This window comes from Scardinius erythrophthalmus, assembly GCF_964197995.2.
Source record: "Scardinius erythrophthalmus genome assembly, chromosome: 15".
NCBI lineage: Eukaryota > Metazoa > Chordata > Actinopteri > Cypriniformes > Leuciscidae > Scardinius > Scardinius erythrophthalmus.
The window spans coordinates 36966761-36991365 of record NC_138235.1 but is presented as its reverse complement, the minus strand read 5'-3'; the positions used below and the strand labels follow the sequence as shown (position 1 = coordinate 36991365).

Genomic DNA, 24605 nt, shown 5'->3' with positions numbered 1-24605 from the left:
TGGTCAATAAATATAATTCCTAATTTTTCTTTAATTTTTGAGAGCCTGATTACAAAAACAAAAGTCTCACCATTAAAATCCAAATCCCAAACACACAATTATGATGTTCTGATTATATTTTTATGTAGCCGATATGACAGACTTGCGCTGCACATGTTGCACTGAACCGTATTTTCCTTTGTTGAAGTGATTCCAATCATATTTCAAGCAATTCAAAAGCATCATGTTTAACATCTGAAGCATCTCCGCCGAAGGAAATAATCCATTATTTTTCTGCATTAATATACTGGACATATTTTCTTATTGAGCCGATATTGATATCGATCGATACCGATATGGTAGCCGATATACCGTGCATCCCTAATGCATTCTGTTTCATATATTATAAAAATGTTATGCAGTTTGCCGCATGCAGAGAGTAGTTTGCTAGTTTTCCAATAAGAGTGAGATTAAGGGAAACTGTAGCTGTGTTGCTGTAATCTCTGGCTGTGTGAATAATTAAAGCTGTCTTACTTGCTTATCTTGAAGGGAAACAGATAAAAAACCTGCAGCAACGTTTGCATAAGCCAAACAGCACTGGACAGAATGACTGTTATAGATTTGTGCAAGTGATTATTTGAGGTAGTGGATTAAAACTGTCTGCTAAGAAATAAATGCTGCATTGCAAGAGAGGTTTAATTTCCTGCTTATCCAATACACATATTAATACATGTTTCTGGACTCATTGTGAACCATTCTTCAGTTATTTCATTGTGGCATGCAATACTTTATATAATAACCAAACAATTCCTGGCAGATAAGGTGTGCGTGTGTGTGTGTGTGTGTGTGTGTATGTGTCGTAGTGTTGTAGTTTGTTCTCCTTGCCTGCTGGTGTCGTTGCTCAGTTTCGTCTCTCCTCGTCTCGCGCCGGTTAATCACGCGAAGAACAGAAATCAAGTTTTGTTCACAAGCGTGTTGTGTTTACACGCTGGTATACAAAACATATACATTTTTAAGGATTATAACCCAGATAAATCATCATGGATGTAGGAGAGCTGCTGAATTATCAGGTACTGGCATGTTTAATATCTCACCGTGATCTTTATTCGGATGAGTTTGTCACTGGTTGAACTGTTCTGCTACTGGTGTCAATGCTATCTTAAACTTTAATATTTAAAGCAGAAATAATCTGTTTTAGACTATTACACATTATTTAAACGTGTTTTAAAGTTGTTTAAGAAGATAAAAGCTTTATTAACCCGTTACCCAACTAGTACATACGCATGCGGGTTATTGAGTGATTGTTGTTATTATACGTTTATAAAAGCATTAATTCGTCTTTTCCTCCCTGATATAAAAGTACTGTGGTGGTGTGTCAATATAAGATGGGTATTTGACTTACCATGGTACTGAATAATTATCATATCTATGTGTCTTGAAATTATACCATGGCATCATGCCCAAGAACTATGGGAACACTGTCATTTTGTAAATTTGCTATCAAATAACATTTTCTGGATTATTATTGGATTAAAAATTAAATGTCTTTTAGTGATGGGCAGCGATTAATCACATCCTAAATAAAAGTTTGTGTTTACATAATATATGTGTGTACTGTGTATAATTATTTTGTATATATGTGTATAATTGTGTATAATTATTTTGTATATAAACACACACACATGCATTATTTACATAAATATTTGCATATTTGCAATATGTGTATATTTTGCATTAGTTATACATAATTTATATTATACATAAATATTTTTTATATAAGCAACACATTTTTCTTAATTAAATAAATGTGTGTGTATTTATATATACAAAATAATTATACACAGTACGCACACATATATTATGTAAACAAACTTTTATTTTGGATGATATATATATACATATATATATATATATATATATATATATATATATATATATATATATATATATATATATATATGTGTGTGTGTGTGTGTGTGTGTGTGTGTGTGTGTGTGTGTGTGTGTGTACAGGTTTAAATAGGGGTAGGGTTAGTGTGTGTGTGTGTGTGTGTGTGTGTGTGTGTGTGTGTGATGGGTAGGTTTAGGAGTCGGGTTAGAGTGTGTGTGTGTGTGTGTGATGGGTAGGTTTAGGAGTCGGGTTAGAGTGTGTGTGTGTGATGGGTAGGTTTGGAGTAGGGTTAGTGTGTGTGTGTGTGTGATGGGTAGGTTTAGGGGTTGGGTTAGTGTGTGTGTGATGGGCAGGTTTACGGGTTGGGTTAGTGTGTGTGTGTGTGATGGGTAGGTTTAAGGGTTGGGTTAGTGTGTGTGTGATGGGTAGGTTTAGGAGTGGGTTTGTGTGTGTGTGTGTGATGGGTAGGTTTAAGGGTTGGGTTAGTGTGTGTGTGATGGGTAGGTTTAGGGGTCGGTTAGTGTAAGGGGATAGAAGAGTATACATTTTGTACGGTATAAAAACCATTATGCCTATGGAGAGTCCCCACAAAGATAGCGAACCAGGCTGTGTGTGTGTGTGTGTGTGTGTGTGTGTGTGTGTGTACAGTACCAGTCACAAGTTCGGAAACAATACTATTTTTAATGTTTTTGAAAGAAGTCAAATTTGTATGCAATACCCCAACATTTACATAAAAATAGTTGGATGTAAACATAGTTACTGTTGAGAATGGTCAAGTGGACCGTCTGGATCCGTCCCATCTTCACTCTCTCGTGAAATCCTTTTTCAGCCGGACCGCGGAGCAAAGAGACCCCGAGAGGAGGACAGCCACGAGGAGTCGAGAGGCAAGAAGAGCTCGGGCCGGGACGCCGGACGGGTCCTGTTGAGGTCAGAGCTGGACAGTGAGGAGCAGACGGGAGACGGGGACAAGATCCTGGAGAGGCTGATGGATCAGGACGGAGAGGATCCAGAGGTGAGGACACAACATATTCATGAGGGTTTATTTTACATGCAACACGGAGGTTAAAGGATGCGTTCAGGTCATGTCGGAAAGACCGTGTTTATGAGCTGAATGCACATGATTGGCATTGCGAAGTCGTGAGTACGAGTGGGAAACTCAGAACTTTCTTTAAGCCGGTTTTCGAGTTGAGGCGGATGCAATGAATGCGGCATGGTGCATTTTTGAAATGAAGTTATTATTTACAATAAAACTATCTAAGTTGCATGTACATATAGATAGTATAGTAAAATTATTACGCTATGATTTAATTCACAACACTTTCATTAACGTAATAAAAACATAATAAAGCATCATTATAGAAATGTTAAAAATCTTGCTAATTGTTTTGTGGAAGAGGTACACCACCTGACCCGAGTGACTAACACACCAAACGTCATAATTAATACGACATATTAATAATCCCACGTGCACTTGTATCCACTAAAAGCCTCTGATTGGTTTATTATAAGCACAATAACGCTCACAGTAATGTGTGTTCAGCGAATAACGCTTTCAAGATAGGATGTTTTGTGACAGTATATTTTTTTATATGTAATACATAATTTAATAATATATAGTAACTGTTATTAAAATGCCAGTTTGATTTCATTGTTTCACAGCAGCTTCATTAAAAATATTGCAGTAATATGTCTTGAATAATGTAAGGTTGTGGTTTAGCAGTTCAATTAAAAGAAAATTATGCCATAATATATTTGTAATGAAGAATTATATAGCATACACTGTATACACAATACAGTTTTTAACATTTTATTTCCCAAAACCAATGATTGTTTTGTGTAGTTATAAATAATTAAATTTAATGTTTTTTTTTTTTTTGTCTGGTGCCAATAATAATAATAAAAATAATTTATTTAGCTAGGCCAAATGCTGATAATATAAATATGAACTCTTTAACCTGTTTTTAATCAGTAATGTTTTTTTTTGCATGTTTTTTAATTTGGATATTATATGGATGGGAACTGATGTTGTGATATAATTGCCTATATTACAAATCTATACTGTTTTGCATATTTTTTTTTTTAATGGCATTTACACTAGAGCTCCAGTGTTGAGTTATTCACGCTTCATATTATATTAGGCATCAAAACATAATAATGTACAGCAGAACAGATGAATAATCTGGTGTAGAAAAAGAGTATTTTTAACTGTGAAAAAGTCTCGTATGTAATTCAGAGATGAGAATCGTGACCTTTGACCTTCTGACCTGCTGTGTGTCTGCAGGGGGAGCCCGTGGATGAGAGCACCGTGAAGAAAATGATCCTGACCTTTGAGAAGAGATCCTACAAAAACCAGGAGCTGAGGATCAAGTTTCCCGACAACCCGGAGAAGTGAGTTACGGAGAACTAAAATCTCACCGTTCACTTTAAATGTGAAATGAGATGCAAACGTTAATCCACAGTGGCTCACGGAGAGAAATGACATCAGCCCATGTGCATGACATATGTGATGCTTTGCTGTCTGTATCATTTCGTTGTATGTAATTGTTAAATTTTTGCTATGTACTTATATATTTGACACCTTGGCATTCAGAAAAAAAGAGAGAAATTACATCACTTCCTGTTGTCGGCAGATTCATGGAGGCGGAGCTTGATCTGAATGACATCATCCAGGAGATGCACGTGATCGCCACTATCCCGGAGCTGTATCATCTGCTGGTGGAGCTGAACGCGGTCCACTCTCTGCTCGGCCTCCTCAGCCACGACAACACTGATATCCTGACCGTCACATGACTTTAGAGGGACGCCGTGTCCTAACCTGATGACAAATCATGCGATATGTGCTGTTTTGTGTGTGTGTGTGTGTGTTGTTGAGACTCAGGGAAAATGCTCCGCTGGTTTGGATGCTAATATAGTTATCAGTATAGCTTTGGTTGTTGGTGTGAACAGGCCTTTAATAGTAAGTTTGTTAAATTTGTTATTATGCACAATATAGTGGCATTTTTGTTCAACCTTTATTCATTAGATTTACATTTATTTAGCAGATGCTTTTATCCCAAAATTCATGTCTAATTCTTTTTAAAATTTTACTCAACCTTTAAAAAAAATTGTGCATCAAAAAAAAAGGTGTTAGCTGCCATAGCACAATTTTTCTTTCTGTAAACAACCATAACAAGAGGAAACATTAGTTATTAGCCATAGAATACAAAATGTTTGGGGTCAGTAATTACATTTTTTTTTGTTTTTTGATAGAAGTAAATTTTTTGCATCATTACTCCAGTCTTCAGTGTCACATGATCTTTCAATATGATTATTTGATGCTCAAGAAACACTTATGATTATTATCAATGTTGAAAACAGTTGTGCTGCTTCATATTTCAGTGGAAACATTTGTTTTCATGATTTTTTGATGAATAGAAGTTAAGTTCATTTATTTGAAATAGAATCTTTTCTAACGTTATAACAGTCTTTTCTGTCGCTTTTTATGTTTGATCCATATTTGCTGAATTAAAATATTAATTTGTGTAATTTCTTAAAATAAAAACTAAACTTCCTGACCCCAAAGTGTATATAAGAGTTCAGATGCAAAAGCCTCTAAGTGCCATCTGAAAGCTTGTATATTAAAGCTCAGTAATTTCACTTAAATAGCAATGAAAATGACCTATTAATTGTCATTTAAGTGAAATTACTGAACTTAAATATACGAGCTTGATAAAAATGATCATTCTAGAAGAGAATTTCAGATGGCACTTAGAGGCTTTTGCATCTGAACTCTTCATATTGTTTATGTATATTATAAAAAACAACAAAAAAAACATGGTTATTGGCCATAACACCAAAAAATATCTATCTCTATGCATATGTCTATATGCATCCCTATTTAAAATACGCTTGTTATGTTTTATCTTTAGCTGGTGATTAGTATTATAATCCTTAACGTTGAAGCACATATCAGCATCGCGGTGGTTGATCTCCTGCAGGAACTGACAGACATCGACACGCTTCACGAGAGCGAGGAGGGCGCCGAGGTGCTCATAGATGCACTGGTGAGAAAATATTTATTTAATAATCAGAGAAAAACATCATCAGTGTCGTCGTTCGAGGAGATCACGAGCGCTAGCGGCTCACGGTCCAGCAGCTCAATGACATTATTATGAGAAAATTACACGATTTACGACATGCGAGAAATTTAGTCTGGTATTGGGCCTGACTTTTGCGGGAGAAAGAGAGAGGCGATGTAATATCCAGACTGTTGTTGTGTATGCGCATCAGACGGATGGAGGAATCAGGAAGAGCGCGTGAACAATCAGAGGTTGATTGAGTCGTGTGGCTCTGATTGCTGCTGTCTAGTATTTGTGTTGTGCATTCAAGCAAACGCATTAACACGTCTGAAAGAGCAGCTCCGCGGACAGGCTACAAAACAGGCCTTGAAACGTAGTGTGTGTGTGTGTATATGCTTTATTTAGCATAGATTAGTAGCGTAGTCAATCATTTTATCCCTTAAAACTCATCTTTGATCACCAAAATGACATATTTAAATGTTTTTTTTCCTTAAAAAGAAGTTCTTCATGCCTTTAAATAGCTTGAATGCCACTATACACCCTTGCCTCATTTAGTATATGCGGATTTATAAATATGCAGATGAGCCCCGCCTCCACTCACCACGATCCACTCGTTGACGATCACACGTTGATCTGATTGGTTACAAGGTAGTTTGTGACGTCAGAAACACCAGCGATTTCAAAGCGTGTTTTTGAGACTGTCTTTGGTTCACTGCAGTTTTAAGGAGAAAATACTCAGCAATGCTGTCGACTTATGAATTTACACATGGTTTGTCTTAAACAATATTAAAAACACCACATAGACACATAAACAACATTAAAAGCTGGGTTTTCACTTCAGGGGGACTTTTAAATTGATCAAAAGTAACAGTAAGGACATTTATAATGTTAGAAAATATTTATATTTCTAATAATAAATGATCACAGGAAAAAATTACTGTTTAACATATATTCACATATAAAACAGCTATTTTAAAATGTAATAATATTTCACAATATTACTTTATTTTTGATCAAATAACTACAGCCTTGATGAGCAGAAGAGAGGCTTTTTTTATTTATACATCACAAAGTTTTGCAGCATGTCTAAATTTAGTTTTAAACCATGATTTGTGTGATTATCTTCTAACATTAGCCTAAATAAACGCTGACATATTTTAATGTTTGTTAAATAGCTTTTATTTTTTTGTTTAGTTGGAAGGTCAGGTCGTAGCTCTCATGGTGCAGAATATGGAGCGTTTGGACGAGACGGTGAAGGAGGAAGCGGATGGAGTTTATAACACTTTAGGTAAGATACAACAACCAACTAACCAACACACACACACACACACACACACACACACACACACACACACACACACACACACACACACACACACACACACACACACACACACACACACACACACACACACACACACACACTAGAGCTGGAGTCAACCAATGCTCAGGGTTTTATCTGTCCAAGGGGAAATAAAGTCATGTTTGCAAATTCCCAAACTATAAGAAGCAACAGATAATCTCTGGATTTGCCAGGTTAGCCTTAGAAAAATATTCAGAGATTTCTTTGAGATACTTTGTAGCGAGTTAACTAGATCTGCACAATCACAGTAATATATATATATACAGTGCAATGCATAAGTGAATACACCCATGCTAAAGTTGACTAAAAAGAGGAATAAAAAATCATATTTTGGAAATTGAACTTAATGCCTTAATTTAAAAAATTAGGAAAAATCCAACCTTTAAGGACACCAATTTTCTTTGTGAATGAATAATTTATCGTAAATAAATAAATGTTCTTCCTTAAAATACATGGTGCATAAGTGAGTACACCCCTATGTTAAATTCCCATAGAGGCAGGCAGATTTTTATTTTTAAAGGCCAGTTACTTCATGGATCCAGGATACTATGCATCCTGATAAAGTTCCCTTGGCCTTTGGAATTAAAATAGCCCCACATCATCACATAGCCTTCACCATACCTAGAGATTGGCATGGTTTTATTTCAGTTAGCCTAAAAGCTAGTTTGATTTGCATTGAGAGATGATCTTATGGAAAGTACTCCATGCCAATCTCTAGGTATGGTGAAGGCTATGTGTTGATGTGGGGCTATTTTAATTCCAGAGGCCAAGGGAACTTTATCAGGATGCATAGTATCCTGGATCCATGAAGTAACTGGCCTTTAAAAATAAAAATCTGCCTGCCTCTATGGGAATTTAACATAGGGGTGTACTCACTTATGCACCATGTATTTTAAGGAAGAACATTTATTTATTTACGATACATTATTCATTCACAAAGAAAATTGGTGTCCTTAAAGGTTGGATTTTTCCTAATTTTTTAAATTAAGGCATTAAGTTCAATTTCCAAAATATGATTTTTTATTCCTCTTTTTAGTCAACTTTAGCATGGGTGTATTCACTTATGCATTGCACTGTATATATTTATACACACATACAAATAAACATATATATATATACATATATGTTTATATATATGTGTATATATATATGTGTGTATATTAGGCTTGGGCGGTATTCGAATTTTGATACCGTCAAACCCCCTCCCTATTTTACCGGGGTATACGGTATTACCGTGACTAATTAAAAATTATGACATAATGGGCTCAGACGGCGTCACCAAACTGTTGGTTTGTGCCTACACAGTTCAGAAACTGAATGCCAGATCGGGCAAAAAAAATAAAAAATCAAGCCGTGCACGTTGTGTCTGAGTCCGGTCGACGGCATCAACTGTTATTATGAGCCCGAGCCCACCATTATTCAACATAATACTGTGTGCGTGCAACAAGCAAGAAGTGCCTTTGTAATCCGGTGACGCGTGTCCATTTGATTTTTAATAAAACTTTTCTGCAAAGGTGGAAGTTGACGATCGCCATCTCTGTAGTGAGCGCGCATATAGAGAGAAATGCACATCATTGATTAATCAGACTATATTTCTTTTCGTTTTGAATTGTTTCGTTTAAAGAAATTGACGATCGCCATCTCCATAGTGAACGATAGAGAGAAATGCACATCATGGATTACAGAGAGTAGGCTAGTCTATTTCTTTTCGGTTTGTATGGTTTCGTTTGCTGAAATTGATGATCACATCTCCGTATGAACGCGCCTAGAGAGAAATGCACATCATGGATTAAATAATCAGTGGCCTTTTTCTTTTCGTTTTGAGAAATTGACGATCGCCATCTCTGTGAACGCCATAGAGAGAAATGCACATCATGGATTAATCAGAGAGTAGGCTACCCTATATTTCTTTTCGTTTTGAATTGTTTTGTTTAAAGAAATTGACGATCGCCATCTCCAAGTTTCAGTTAAAGTGACCGCGGCATGCCATCGCCCATCATGTCATGATTATATTAAATATATAGGCAATTGGTTGATGAAAAATTTATTAAAATTAAGATAGAATTTATACAAAACGAAATTCGTTTTAAAGAGGCCTTTTACTAAACGAAATTTATTGAAGTGGTCAAATTGTCTGACTCCCGATGCATCCCATCTTATTTGTGCTGTTCACTTTTCATAATCAAGAAAGATGGAAAAAATAACATTATAATATTTTAACCAATACGAAACTTAATGCGCTTATTTAATGAACTCGAGAACAAAATGCATCCTGGCAGCAGTGAGTGGGTGGTAGTTTCGGAGATGCGACATTGGGTTAGAGGTGTTTACATCTCTCGCGGTCACCTTTTTATGGAACAATTTACAAATTGCCTCATCAGTATTTACCGCCTCTCCATTCTCATTCGGTTGGAACCAGAAATATTGCCAAACTGCAACCACACATAAGCATTTTTTAGGCAATAAATAAATTATATATATTATAGGCTATATAAGTGCCGGTAATGACGGTATTGAAACTGATACCGGTGCTATTTTAAGATCCCGCGGTATCCGATATTACCGTAATACCGCCCAACCCTAGTGTATATATATATATATATATATATATATATATATATATATATATATATATATATATATATATATATATGTGTGTGTGTGTGTGTGTGTGTGTATATATATATATATATATATATACACAAATATATAAACATATATATATATATATATATATATATGTTTATTTGTATGTGTGTATAAATATATACAGTGCAATGCATAAGTGAATACACCCATGCTAAAGTTGATTAAAAAGAGGAATAAAAAATCATATTTTGGAAATTGAACTTAATGCCTTAATTTAAAAAATTAGGAAAAATCCAACCTAATCCAACCTTTATATATATGTATATGTGTGTGTGTATATGTATATAGTATGTGTGTACATAGAGTATATAGCCGCTATATATAAAATATAAATATATTATATGCAAACAAACATATAAATAAACATTTTATGTATTATAAATATGCAATATAATTATATATGTATTGCAAGTGTTCCATCTGAGTCTAAAACATATAATAAATGTCCTTTAATGAGGGGGTAAAATGCTCAAGCACTCTTTAAAGCTGTTTTGCCTGTTGGAAACACTGCGACTGTCTTGTGTTTCCAGGTTTGGTTCTGGATAGATGCTGTTCAGCTGCAGAGAGAGAGATAAATGCTCTGACTGAACGGATTTAAACGGCATATTTCCTCCATTTCTTTCTCTTTCCCTGTCTTCCTCTCCCGTTCCAGTTCTTGTGTAATCTCTTTCCCTTCCTCATGAGATTTCTCTCTCTCTCTCTCTCTCTCTCTCTTTCTCTCTCTCTCTCTTCCTCCCACTCATCCGCTGTGAGATTTTTCTCCCATCATGCCTCTGATTGAGTTATCAGGTGTCTTCAGAGTCTTTTATAATACAGATGAGTCTCCAACTCCCCTGTGATGTGTCATATAGAGCTGTTCGCTCTGCTCGCTCTTTCCGTCTTTGTGTGTCCCGCGCTCGACAATGAGGATTTTTTTTTCTGCTGGTCCAGGAGGTGGTTCAGATTTTTAGTGACATTTTCTAAGGCCCTGAGGTGAAAGATAGATATATGTATTTATTTATTTATTTATTTATGCTTTTATAGTGATTTTAAATGAAGAGTCAGATGCAAAGAATATTTTTATTAAAGCAACAGTTCTCCCAAAAATTAAGCCTCTTCTCTTTTACAGCAGCAGTTTATGGTGACCATGTCCGTCAAGATCCAATAAGGACAAGAAAAATACCATAAAAGTAGAATCATACTTTCAGTCATACCATAAATGTGAAGCGTGCGCTTTATTCCAAGTCTTTGTGTGAGAAACTCGACAAAACCATAATTTTTCAATGTAATTTAGTCAGAGAAAAGCCATATGAAGCGTTTCCAGAAACATTCAATATTATGATCATCAGTGTTTGAAATGCGTGTTTAAATAAATTATATAAAAATATATATGGAATGAATGCATTTATTTTATACATGTACGTGACAACAGCCTAATATTCTTGCTGTCTGTTTAATCAAACCTCAAAATCACTCACTACTCTTGACTGAATAATTTTTGTAATTTTAATAAGGATTTAATAATGATGTTTAATTTATACAGTGAAGAATATGCAGTGTTATTTTACATTTGCTTTCTTTATTACATTCCTGTACCTGAAAACTGTCAGACCTTCATGAAAAACCTGAAAAGTATCTTGTTATATTGTATTTTTTTGTGCTTTTGCTTCTAATGTGTTTATTTGTTCTTATTTTATTACTGACTCTTTTCTTGTCTTTAATAATGTTTTAAATTTAATACGAGTTATGCAAGTAGTTTTAGCTGTGGTATCGAAATTGGTATAAAGAATTGTGAATTTTCCCTGGTTTCTAAAGTTTTGGCGTCATTACGGTTTGTTTTTGCAAAAACAGTTTAAATTTCAGGTAAACAAATATTTATGGCTGGTAAAATTGAACTCAAGTCACTGGCCATTGGCAGGTGTGGCAAAAAGTTAGTTTTAAGCCCTGTGTATATACAGTATATATAACATTTTAATACATTTTTGATATTTACACACACACACACACACACACACACACACACACACACACACACACACACACACACACACACACACACACACACACACACACACACACACACAAACACACACACACACACAGTATATAAAGTACATAATGTATTTATTGTTAATTATATTTAAAAGTGAGTGAGACATGCGTTGAGTAAGACATACGTTGAGTTAGACATGCATTCAGCTAGACATGCGTTGAGCGAGACATGCGTTGAGCTAGACGTGTCGAGCGAGACATGCGTTGAGCGTTAGACATGCGTTCAGCTAGACATGCGTTGAGCGTTAGACATGCGTTCAGCTAGACATGCGTTGAGCGAGACATGTGTTCAGCGAGACATGCGTTGAGCGTGACATGCGTTCAGTGAGACATGCGTTGAGCGTTAGACATGCGTTCAGCTAGACATGCGTTGAGCGAGACATGCGTTCAGCTAGACGTGTCGAGCGAGACATGCGTTGAGCGTTAGACATGCGTTCAGCTAGACATGCGTTGAGCGAGACATGCGTTCAGCTAGACATGCGTTGAGCGAGACATGCGTTGAGCGAGACATGCGTTGAGCGAGACATGCGTTGAGCGAGACATGCGTTGAGCGAGACGTGTTCAGCTAGACATGCGTTCAGCTAGACATGCGTTGAGCGAGACATGCGTTGAGCGAGACATGCGTTGAGAGCGAGACATGCGTTGAGTGTTAGACATGCGCTGAGTGAGAAATGCTTTGAGTGTTAGACATGCGTTGAGTGAGAAATGCTTTGAGTGTTAGACATGCGTTGAGCGAGACATGCGTTGAGTTAGACATGCGTTGAGTTAGACATGCGTTCAGCGAGACATGCGTTCAGCTAGACATGCGTTGAGTTAGACATGCGTTGAGTTAGACATGCGTTGAGCGAGACATGCGTTGAGCGAGACATGCGTTGAGCGAGACATGCGTTGAGCGAGACATGCGTTGAGCGAGACATGCGTTGAGCGAGACATGCGTTGAGCGAGACATGCGTTGAGTTAGACATGCGTTGAGCGAGACATGCGTTGAGCGAGACATGCGTTGAGCGAGACATGCGTTGAGCGAGACATGCGTTGAGCGAGACATGCGTTGAGCTAGACATGCTTTGAGCGAGACATGCGTTCAGCTAGACATGCGTTGAGCGAGACATGCGTTGAGCGAGACATGCGTTGAGCGAGACATGCGTTGAGCGAGACATGCTTTGAGCGAGACATGCGTTGAGCGAGACATGCGTTGAGCGAGACATGCTTTGAGCGAGACATGCGTTCAGCTAGACATGCGTTGAGTGAGACATGCGTTCAGCTAGACATGCGTTGAGCGAGACATGCGTTGAGCGAGACATGCTTTGAGCGAGACATGCGTTGAGCGAGACATGCGTTGAGCGAGACATGCGTTGAGCTAGACATGCGTTGAGTGAGACATGCGTTGAGTTAGACATGCGTTGAGTGAGACATGCGTTGAGTGAGACATGCGTTGAGTTAGACATGCGTTGAGTTAGACATGCTGTGTGTTCTGATCTCACTGCAGTTTCTCCATCAGTTATCATGGCAACTAGGTGAAGCAGACTTTGCAAAAACTAGGTCATAATACAACACACACGATTCATAAAAGTGTGCGTGTGTATGACAAGCTTGGACGCTCAGTAACAGCAGATCTCTGTGTGTGTTTGTGACAGCTGTGATTGAGAACATGGCTGAGTTTCGTCCCGGGCTGTGTACAGAAGCGGCGCAGCAGGGTTTGATGCAGTGGCTGTTGAAGAGGATCAAGGTAACACACCATCCCTCACTCCTAATGGAACTTCATTCACTGATGGCTCTTTATGAATGTTAATCTGCTTATTAATATAGAATGATGATGGAGTTTGACTGATTATTATCTTGGCTTACCAAAACAAATATACTGTTATTGTGCAAACTTGGCTTGAGTTTTTCCAAAATCTCTAACATGAGACAACATTTTCCTAGAGCTTTAAAGGGATAGTTCACCCAAAAATGAACATTTTGTGATCATTTACTCTCCCTCAAGTTGTTCCAAACCTGTATGACTTTCTTTCTTCTGCTGAACACAAAAGAAGATATTTTGAAGAAGGTTGGTAATTAAACAGTTGCTGGTCCCCATTGACTTCCATAGTATTTTTTCCTACTGTGGAAGTCAATGGGGTCCATCAGTCGTTTGGTTACCGACTTTCTTCAAAATATCTTCTTTTGTGTTCAGCAGAAGAAAGAAAGTCATACAGGTTTGGAACAACTTGAGGGAGAGTAAATGATGACAGAATTTTCATTTTTGGGTGAACTATCCCTTTAAAACTACATCTGGTTTGTTTGTTTGTTGATTTAATTATGCATTTATTTTTGCATTTATATGCTTGACTTGAGTTTACTCTATATTCTCTAAAATGAGACCAAAGTTTCCAAGAGCTTTCAAACTTCATCTTGTTTATTTATGCATTTAATTATTCATGCATGCATTTATTATTAAGCATTTTTTTTTATGAATTTAAGCATTAGTTTACTCGTGCATTTATTTTTTATGCCCTTATTTAGGTGTTGATTTATTTACTCATTCGTTTAAACATTTTTGTGTTTATTTTTGCAGTTATTTAATCATTTTATTTTTGCATTTATATACTTGGCTTGGGATTTTTCAAATTCTCTAAAATAACCCAAATTTCCTAGAGCTTTCAAATGTCATCTGGTTTATTCATTTATTTATGCATGTATGTATGCATTTATTTATGAATTTAAACATTAGTTTACTCATGCATTTATTTACTTTACCTGGAATTTATTTTTGCACTTTTTTTTGGCATTTATTTATTTATTCATAAGCATTTTTGTGTTTATTTTTAACACGTTTATTTAATCCTTTATGCATGTACTTACAGTTTTTGTAAATACATTTTATTTACACTTATTATTTACAAGTTTTGCTTAATTAGCTTTGCTTTATTATTAATTATCATAACTATGCATGAATACATGGTCTGCAAGTTACACAAGTGTGTAATTTCTGTGCACCAAACAGAATTGCAAAAATAATGACCCCATTTGTTGAGTCATGTTGGACTACTCAAACACACAGCAGTATTTCAGTATTTTAAAAGCACACTTTGATATTACTTAGCGTTGACTCTCTGCACATTAAACTGGGATAGACATCAGAAAAATTACACCCTTCACTTCACCCAAAGTCAAACAAAAAAATAGATATATTTTAAATAACTTCAGCCTTTTTTCATGGCAGTGAACAGACAGTGTCAGCTGGTTTGAAGTTGGCTGTACGTAATGACGGGTTTAACTCGATCATTTATTATTTTTGAGCTGGATTTTAGATTTTCAGAAGAGCTGTAGGCCTGCTGCCACAATTCACAGTGTTTTTTATCCACGTGAGGTGAAATCCTCCTCAGATTTACCGCTGGCTGCCGGAATAAGAGTGTCATGCTGTTCGAGTCTTAATGCTCCCTGAAGACTTCCATGAATCCAGCGCACCAGCAATTACACTGACAACAGTGAAGACGATGCACAGATCGAATGGGACGCTGCTGCCAACGCCATTGAAAGTGTGTTTGTTGTGTTCCCAAACAGGCAAAGATGCCTTTTGATGCCAACAAGCTGTACTGCAGTGAAATACTGGCCATCCTGCTACAAAACAATGACAGTAAGGAAAAATAAGGGACGGATTGCTTTATTTAGGGATGTGCATGGGTTTATCAATGACTCCAGTGCATTAAATCTGTGCTAATGAATAATTGCAGACTCGGTGTTGAAAATATGGAGTAACAAACTGTTAAAGGCCTTTTCACATCAATAGCAACATTCACAGCGCATTCTTGATGTGAACAGGCCTTTAGCTTGACATTTTGTGACATTTCCAGTTGATTTTATCCCTCTGTTCGTGTGTCTGTCAAAATGATTTGTTGAAATTGTATAAAAATTGATATATTAGTTTGATAATATTTTTGGTTTAATATTTTGCATTTTATGGTACTAAATTATATTTATGCAGTAGTTATAATCCATTTATTCCCTTTTTTAAGCATGTACATGTCATAAATCTTTAATGCTTTGGAGCACAGACTTAAGTTTGGTCTGTTTTTAAAGACGGCACTTGGAGGATTATTGCTGAAGTGAAAAAGAAGTTTAAAAAAGTGAACTTAAAAAAAGTTATAAAATTTGACATTTATTGTTATGATAAACAGTTTTTGATTTTTATATGAAATATATATTTTCCCAAATTTATTTACTCTAAAACTGTGAAAATCAAAGCCATAAATCAATCTAAACAAGCTGTGCTCCAAATTTAAGGTTGATATCTAAAAAAATTAGCTTTCAGTAAGATTTTGTTTGTGCGCAGTACCAAACATTTCCACTGGGTGAAATTCAATTTTTGACTGCGAACCGTGACTATTTTTTTCAGGACTATTTAACCTTTTTGAATTGTCCATGATTTATTTTTATTTTGTGTGTTCACACGGCAAGTGAAGTAAAGATGAAGTAAAAATAATAAAAAAATAACAAAACGTAAAAAAAATCTGGTCAAAAATGACTCCGCAGCACATATAGTAAAATTATATATATTTATATTTTATTTGCATCAACTCTCAATGATGACATAATTTTATAAATGCTATAAAAGAAGTTTATGGACAGTGCTGATATCTAAGAGCAGAGTCACTGACATATTGCTGATTTTACTCGTTTACTCGTAATATTAATAGGGCCCTATGATTTATGCAATGCAGTCATAAAATGTAATTTGTAATTTAACGCGGAATGTCACGGAATTTGGCAAATTTTGGATGAAGAAATCAAAGTTCTTCACAACAACCCTCCAAAATAAAAGTTTGGTTTAGCTTGAAGAAATGATGATAAATATACTGTATATTACAGTAGAATGTACTGAAAACCTGTTTGTTTGCTAAAAATAAAAGTAATTGTTTAATTTTCATTTGATTACATTTTAAAAGATTTATTCAATGCTCAAAGTTTTATACATTCATTTGATTTCCACTGTTTTTATATTTTAAATTTGTATTATATCATAAAAACAAAGAAATCCAGAAAGATGAACGCAATGACATGCTTTTTGATTATTAAAATTTAATTAAACTATTAAAACGATTTCATAGTGCCCTCCATTACTAATGGCTTTAAGCTCAGTGAGCTTGTTCATTGTGTGTGTTTTATATTCCTGTACAGTGGAGTTTATCACATGCACATCTCTTTGTCTTTTCTAAGGTTTATTAGTACACTGAACAAACATTCATCATCTTTTCTCTATGTCTGTCTCGCACCACTCACTAATTTCTTCTGTCTCTCTTTCTCTCTCTCAGAAACGAGGGAGCTGTTGGGAGAAATGGATGGTATTGATGTACTACTGCAGCAGCTTTCAGTAAGTCTCTCTCTCTCCCTCTCTCTCTCTCTCTCTCTCTCTCTCTCTCTCTCTCTCTCTCTCTCTCTCTCTCTCTCTCTCTCTCTCTCTCTCTCTCTCTCTCTCTCTCTCTCTAAAAATCAGCTGCTGTCTGAAATCACAGTGTGAGACTCATCATCATGACCCATCACATACGGGCAGCTTCTTTCATTGTTCTCCAAACTGCTATTTTCTCATTTAACATTCTTTTCAAAAATCTCTTTGATTACGTTTTCATGTTTGCATGACCATGCAAAATGTAATTGTTTACTTGTAAATAAAAATGTAAAGGTGGTGTAGGATATTTCAGAGAGGCTAGCAATAGCAAACTGGCTTTGAAAGCATAAGTTCCCACCGTCCCTTCAGAGCGTCTCCAAAACACATGAACACACACACCTGACTGCTGCAGATTCATGTCACCGTTGATAGTGTTGACAATGACACGCATAAATTCGAGTCACGCTGCGAATTTAACGTCCCGGTTTCCATCTCGTCCAGATTACAGTAGTTATGGTGTGAATGCAGCATAAGCTGGTTGTTTTGGTTCAGGAGGAACTGTAAAAGTCGGCTGCTGTCGTTTGCGCTGCTCTGTGACTGACGTCTGTCTAAAGCCCTATTCGGACGGGACTAGTTTAACATGGAGCTATTACCAGAGCTTCTCTGTGATTTTAGTCCCGTCCGAATGTGCATCTCAGTGATCATGACGGACAATAGCCCTATTCGGACGGGACTAGTTTTCCAAACGACGTTTGAGTTACAATTCTTATCAACCTACGTCTGTGATTTCATGTACAGATTCGGACGGGACTAACATCTCCGTGTTTATTCCCGAGGTAGGAGTGTCTGTGTTTTACATGTGGGCATTGCAGAAGATCACGTGTTCAGAATGCGTGGATTGCGTATGGTAAAATTAAGCACTTTGAAATATAAAGTAAAACGTCCTAACGTATTTAGTGTTTTGTAAACATTTTATAAAAATTGTAGTATAAAAAAACTAAACATACATTTATCATCATGATTTTATAGAACTGAGTTCTTATAATAAACCCACTGGAATAAAAAGTTTTAACATATATAATTTACGCAGTGTACGTTACCGAACACATCCATTATCGGTGCGCAAAAAGCAGAAACATGAATACCGGCGCGATAGCGAGAGATTGTATGGTAGTTCACGTTGACCAAAACACACAAGAAAAAGCGTTTTGGAAAAAAACTTTTTCGGCAATCACAGACATTTGCATTCGGGCGGGATTAGATTTCTCTGAGGACCGCCGAGTTTGACGAAAAACAGTAGGTAATTTGCTCTGGAATTTTTACAGAGGTCGTGTGAGAAAAAGACATGGCAGATTCGGACAGGATTAAAATCTCAAAGTACATCTGTGAAACATTCTCTAACGTCCCCCTGTGAAACTAGGCCCGTCCGAATAGGGCTAATGTCAGTAAAGATTACGCAGACTTTTACCTTCAGTAAAAAGTTCCGGAAAAATGACCTCAGGTGACACTAATCCCGTGCGAATAGACCCGCTGTAAATATGTACGTAAATATTTTGTAATTTCCTGTTTAAAAGTAGTTTTCCGCGATTTTTCAAGTATGGAGACGCTTGTAAAAGCATCATTCGTGTTCTAGACGCTGGCACGAGTCTGTGGCAAAACTCAAGTGTTTCACACACACATTCAGATCAGAGAGAAGATCGACAGCACTTGTTAGAGGAACAAAACATCTTTTAGCGTTAGATAAGAGCCTATTACCAACACAATCCAATCTGAAGTTCATTAATACATCATTCGACTGGACATAACTGGTTTATATATATAAATATAGGTTATATGTGTTTGCGCACGTGATATCAGGAAGCAGCGTAACACACACATGATGACAGGAGTGACGGCGGTGTGTAAATCGAGTTACTCTCTCACTTCTGCTAGTTTACTGAGATCTCTGATCCCGTGAGAACTGGCCATTAATATTACAGACGTCCTGTGGTAAAATTATATCACTCCACCTACCCTTGTAAAGCTAATCCCGTCCGAATAGGGCTTAACCGCATTCAGTGCTTGGACGAACATTTTATGGTCCTATACTTTTCCTTACATTTGATTATATATACAAATAAATATATTTAGACCACTTAACTTAGTGATTGCTATCAGGGTGTGAAGAGACTTTCAGTCAGATTAACAAACACTGTTTCTGGAACAAATCGTTCCAAAACATTTCTTTAAACTAAAATCTATGTAATAAAATAAAATAGAGGGTATTCATTTTTTGTTGTTATTTTGGCCTGCCCAAATAAGATAGATTGTTTTTATTCGTTATCATTTTGATTTGTGTATATATTATATTATATTATATTATATTATATTATATTATATTATATTATATTATATTATATTATATTATATTATATTATATTATATTTTATTTTATTTTTATTTTATTTATTTATTTATTTATTTATTTTTAAAACATTGATGTCCCAGACATTTGTTTTGTGAGAATAATCTTATTGATGTTCTCCTCACAGGTGTTTAAACGTCACAATCCAGCAACGCCGGAGGAACAGGAGATGATGGAAAACCTGTTTGACGCCCTGTGTTCCTGCCTCATGCTTCCAGCCAATCGGGATCGTTTCCTCAGGGGCGAGGGGCTTCAGCTCATGAACCTCATGCTCAGGTCCGTCTCTCATTGATAACAAGAGTTTACCCTTAGTTATTGATTTTCGGTCAATACCCCCCCACCCCTCTCTCTCTCTCTCTCTCTCTCTCTCTCTCTCTCTCTCTCTCTCTCTCTCTCTCTCTCTCTCTCTCGCTGTTGCTCTCGCTCTCTCGCTGTTGCTCTCGCTCGCTCTCTCTCTCACTCTCTCGCTCGCTCTCTCTTGCTCTCTCTCTCTCTCTCTCTCTCTCTCTCTCGCTGTTGCTCTCTCTCTCTGTTGCTCTCTCTCTCTCTCTCTCTCTCTCGCTCGCTCGCTCGCTCGCTCGCTCTCTCTCTCTCTTGCTCTCTCTCGCTCTCTCGCTGTCTCTCTCTCTCTCCGTCTCTCTCCACGCTCTCTCTCTCTCTCTCTTTCTCTCTCTCTCTCTCTCTCTCTCTCTCTCTCTCTCTCTCTCTCTCTCTCTCTCTCTCTCTCTCTCTCTCTCTCTCCCCCTCCCTTGCTCCCCCCGCTCTCCCCCCCGCTCTATCTCTCTCTCTCCCTCCTCTCTCTCTCTCTCTCTCTCTCTCTCTCACTCTCTCTCTCTGCCAGTCTGTGTTTCTCCTCTTCTTCTTCTTGACATCTGAAATATTTTCCCGCGGTGTTGATAAACTGTTGTTTGTCACTGTGGGATGAAGGAAGTGGCAGTGTGACGGACAGCTACATTTCCCTTGAGCGAGGCCATGATAGTCGGCTTGTGTCTGTACAGAAACTGTTTCCAGCGTCTGACACGCTGCTTATGTCAGTTTCATGTTTTATATACACCTCGAGCAAATTTATAAAATTGTTCCTAGACTTTCGGAACAACCCATGAATATACAAAAATGAAAGTGGACAAAGGCTTTGTGAATGAACAGACGTTTTCTTTTTCTAAAACAAAAATAGAAATTAGCTTTGCTTGAGTTTCTTGAATGAAGTCCAATGTCTCTTGCTCTCAAGTCTGAGTTTAGTGAATTCAAAAAAATTTAATGAATATATATTTTTTTGCTATACAATTTGAATTTATTATTTTGCAATATAATATAGTATATAATATATAATATAGTTATATAACATTTTGTAAACTTTAATGTTAGTTGCGATTAATCACGATAGATATAAATAATTTAGTGCTGTAAAATCGATTACTCGCAATTAATATATATATCAATTAAATTAAATATTACTTAAATAAACTAAGTAATATTTGTATGCACATTAATTTATTAAACATTTGCTATTAGTTTATTTGCAAAGTTTGTACGCAATACAATAATAAAATGAATATATTATATTTGAAATATATTGTTTTATATTTAAAATTTGTTTACATACAGCACTTATATAATTTTTTTGCAAACTTTATTGTAAACAAACTAGTAAAATATTATACATTTATTATATCATTTTATTGCATTATTTAATTGTTGTTTTTTTTTTTATTAATTTATTTGGAAATGTATACAAATGTGTTTTATTTAAACCTGTTAAGTTCTGCTCTGATTCCTAAAAATTGCACATTTTGTCCCTTAAATGACTTGTAAGTAGGCAATTACTTCTTGTTAGTAGTTTCAGTTTAGCTAACTACTTAGTTTAGCTTGATTGCAGAGTATTTTTAAAATATTTCAATATTTCTGATCGTGTGTGTGTGTGTGTGTCCAGGGAGAAGAAGATGTCTCGCGTAAGTGCGCTGAAGGTCCTGGATTACGGGATGATCGGTCCAGAGGGTTCGGATAACTGTCACAAGTTCGTGGACATCCTGGGCCTCCGGACCATATTCCCTCTGTTCATGAAGACTCCCAAGAAGATGAAGAAAGTGGGAATATCAGACAAGGAGCATGAAGGTTTGTGGAAACCCGCAACACTCGAGGAGAAGTGTGCTGTTCTGCTGCTACTCCTGAAACGCCTCGTCTCTGTTGTAGGTCTCCTTCGCTCCCTTTTTAATCTTTTTCTCACCAGTTTTATTCTCTTTAAAATGGATTTAGTTTGGCGGAGTTGCTCAATTAGCGGGAAAAACACACACACAGAGGCATTGTAATATGACGGCGAGTTCACACTAATATCTTTTTCCCAGCTATTATTTACACTTCATCCCGCGGGTTATTCCAGGGGGAGTAAACTCTGCGGCTACTGTTATTGTTTTGCCACGCGTTACAAATAATCTCCTCAGACGATTGTTAATAATTATTACAGAGAGAGACTGCATCCACTTTGCCTACTTCTATATAGTTTTGAGTGTGATTCTGCACACTAGAATAAGCTCTGATAGAGCGTTTCGTGGATGTGTGAATGTGTAAGATGCGTGTCGAGGGTGTGGAAAGAGCCGAGTTTCAAATCTAGCTGAAATGGACCATATTCAGGAGAAATTACATATGTGACCCTGGACCACAAAACCAGTCACATGGGTCAGTTTTTTTGAAAATGAGATTTATACGTCATCTGAAATCTGAATAAATAAGCTTTCCATTGATGTGTGGTTTGTTAGGATACAACTATTGGTCGAGATGCAACTATTGAAAATCTGGAATCTGAGGGTGCAAAACAATCGAAACATTGAGAAAATCTCCTTTAAAGTTTTCCATTTATGTTCACGATTGTGCTGTATTCACTCACAAAAATAAATGTTTTATATATTTATGGTAGGAAACGTACAAAATATCTTCATGGAACATGATCTTTACTTAATAGCCTAATGATTTTTGGCATAAAAGAAAAATTCGATAATTTTGACCCATATAATGTATGGTCCATACAAATATATCCGTGCGACTCGCGACTGGTTTTGTGATCCAGGGTCACATATTTAGTTTGAATGCAGACAATGTATTTCAGAGTTTGTTTGAAAGTTTTACAGGTTTGTCGGCTGTAGTAGCTGGTTCGGCAACATAAGGACATATAGTCTTAATGCTCAGACGTCTTTGTGTACTGGGGTTGTTTAGATGGAGAATTGACCCTTCGTTAAGCCCCGCCCTCCTTAGTTACTGTTGCTACGCCTGACGAGCTTTCGCGCCTGGCGCCTCGATTACAGTATGAATGCTCCGGTGTCAGACATTCCCAAGGAGATAATTAGTCATTTTGGCGAACAGGTGAAATATCTGAGAGAGCAAGACAAAAGTGACTGCAGCATGCATTCGAGGGATAAATCCACGACATAATATGCAGCCGATTAGAGAATAATTTCATCAAAATTGAAGCTAAAGGTTATACTGTAGGTCCCAGCCGCCTCATACAATGACCATTCAAATGGGAAACACACAAATTGAGGAACAGCTATGTTCATGCACAGCAGGGTGAGTGAAATTTGAAAATAATATAATTATAAATCAAACAGCTTATCCATAAATATTGTGGAATAAACACAAGACATTAGCCCGACCACTTTGCAATGATAACATTCTCCCGCTTATATTTTTAACGCGCCAGGCTAAAGCAACACGTCGTGGAGCAAACGTAGGTGTTTTTGTTAATCCTGTCATCCCGGCATTTCTCCCCTTGGGTTTTAGGTTTCGGGAAGGGACACCCCCCCCCCCCCCAATTAATTAAAAATGTTTTTTTTATTTTTATTCAACACTGATAATAATCATAAATGTTTCTTGAGCATCAAATCATCATATTAGAATGATTTCTGAAGGATCATGTGACACTGAAGACTGGAGTAATGATGCTGAAAATTCAGCTTTGATAACAGGAATAAATTACATTTTTAAAGTATATTAAAATAAAAATACATTATTTGAAATTGTAATAATATTTCACAATATTACTGGTTTTTCTGTATTTTTTATCAAATAAATGCAGGGCTTGATGAGCATATGACACTTCTTTCAAAATCATAAACATTTTAATATTTCCAAACTTTTGAGTGGTACTGTATGTGCAAAAATATATTTGCATGATATGTTCTGGCTTAGCAAATTTGTCCTCAGCAGCAACTCTTTATCCTTGAAAATGAAAACACTTGTGCACATTTTTTTTTTGTATTTTTCGTAAATTGGTTTGTTTGTTGCTTTAGGAAACGTGATCGCATTATGACATGATCATGTGAAATATGGTTGTTGTGAGATTACGCCGCCATCAATCAGCCGTTAGCGTCTTAATCCTTGACGTTCGTTCAGAGACAAAAGGTGCTTATGGAGACAAAGCCGCATTAAACTGATGAATTAATTATCAGCTTTGACGACTGAGAGTTTGAGTAATTTAACAGCTAAGCTCTTACGGCCGATGGAGAAACTTCAGACTGATCCCTGTAAAACTCCCTCTGAAACACATTCCACCCCATGACGAGGGACCGTGTGCTAGCATTAGCATTCGTAATCAGCTGATTACAAAACGCGCTTTCCATTTGCAAGCGGAGAAGAAAGATTCACCGTGGAGAAATAATGTCGTCTTGTCTCCAACTCTTTTATTGACGGATAATGGTTTGAAAGAAATGAGAAGAACAGCAAAAAAGTTTCATTAAAACTTCTTTAAAACATATTTACTGCGTCCTCCTTTTGTGTAAGAAACTTAAATGGAGCGTCTGCAAGTAAACAATCCTTGACAGGCACAAAGAAAGCGGGACGGCGTTAATCTCCCACTGCGCTTTAGGCTCGCTTTCT

General features: G+C 36.6%; 1 protein-coding gene across 1 annotated transcript in view; it reads left to right on the top strand.

Moving 5' to 3' along the window:
* Window positions 1-825: 825 nt before the first annotated feature.
* The window catches only part of ctnnbl1 (catenin, beta like 1), a 55516-nt gene continuing 31736 nt past the window's right edge, over window positions 826-24605 (top strand). The window contains exons 1-11 of the mRNA XM_081386808.1: window positions 826-1049; window positions 2699-2881; window positions 4151-4257; window positions 4500-4644; window positions 5820-5912; window positions 7122-7215; window positions 13605-13696; window positions 15514-15586; window positions 17262-17320; window positions 19867-20015; window positions 21670-21851. Coding sequence (XP_081242934.1) covers window positions 1020-1049; window positions 2699-2881; window positions 4151-4257; window positions 4500-4644; window positions 5820-5912; window positions 7122-7215; window positions 13605-13696; window positions 15514-15586; window positions 17262-17320; window positions 19867-20015; window positions 21670-21851 — 1207 coding nt within the window. The 5' untranslated portion in view covers window positions 826-1019. The remainder of the gene's footprint in view (window positions 1050-2698; window positions 2882-4150; window positions 4258-4499; window positions 4645-5819; window positions 5913-7121; window positions 7216-13604; window positions 13697-15513; window positions 15587-17261; window positions 17321-19866; window positions 20016-21669; window positions 21852-24605) is intronic.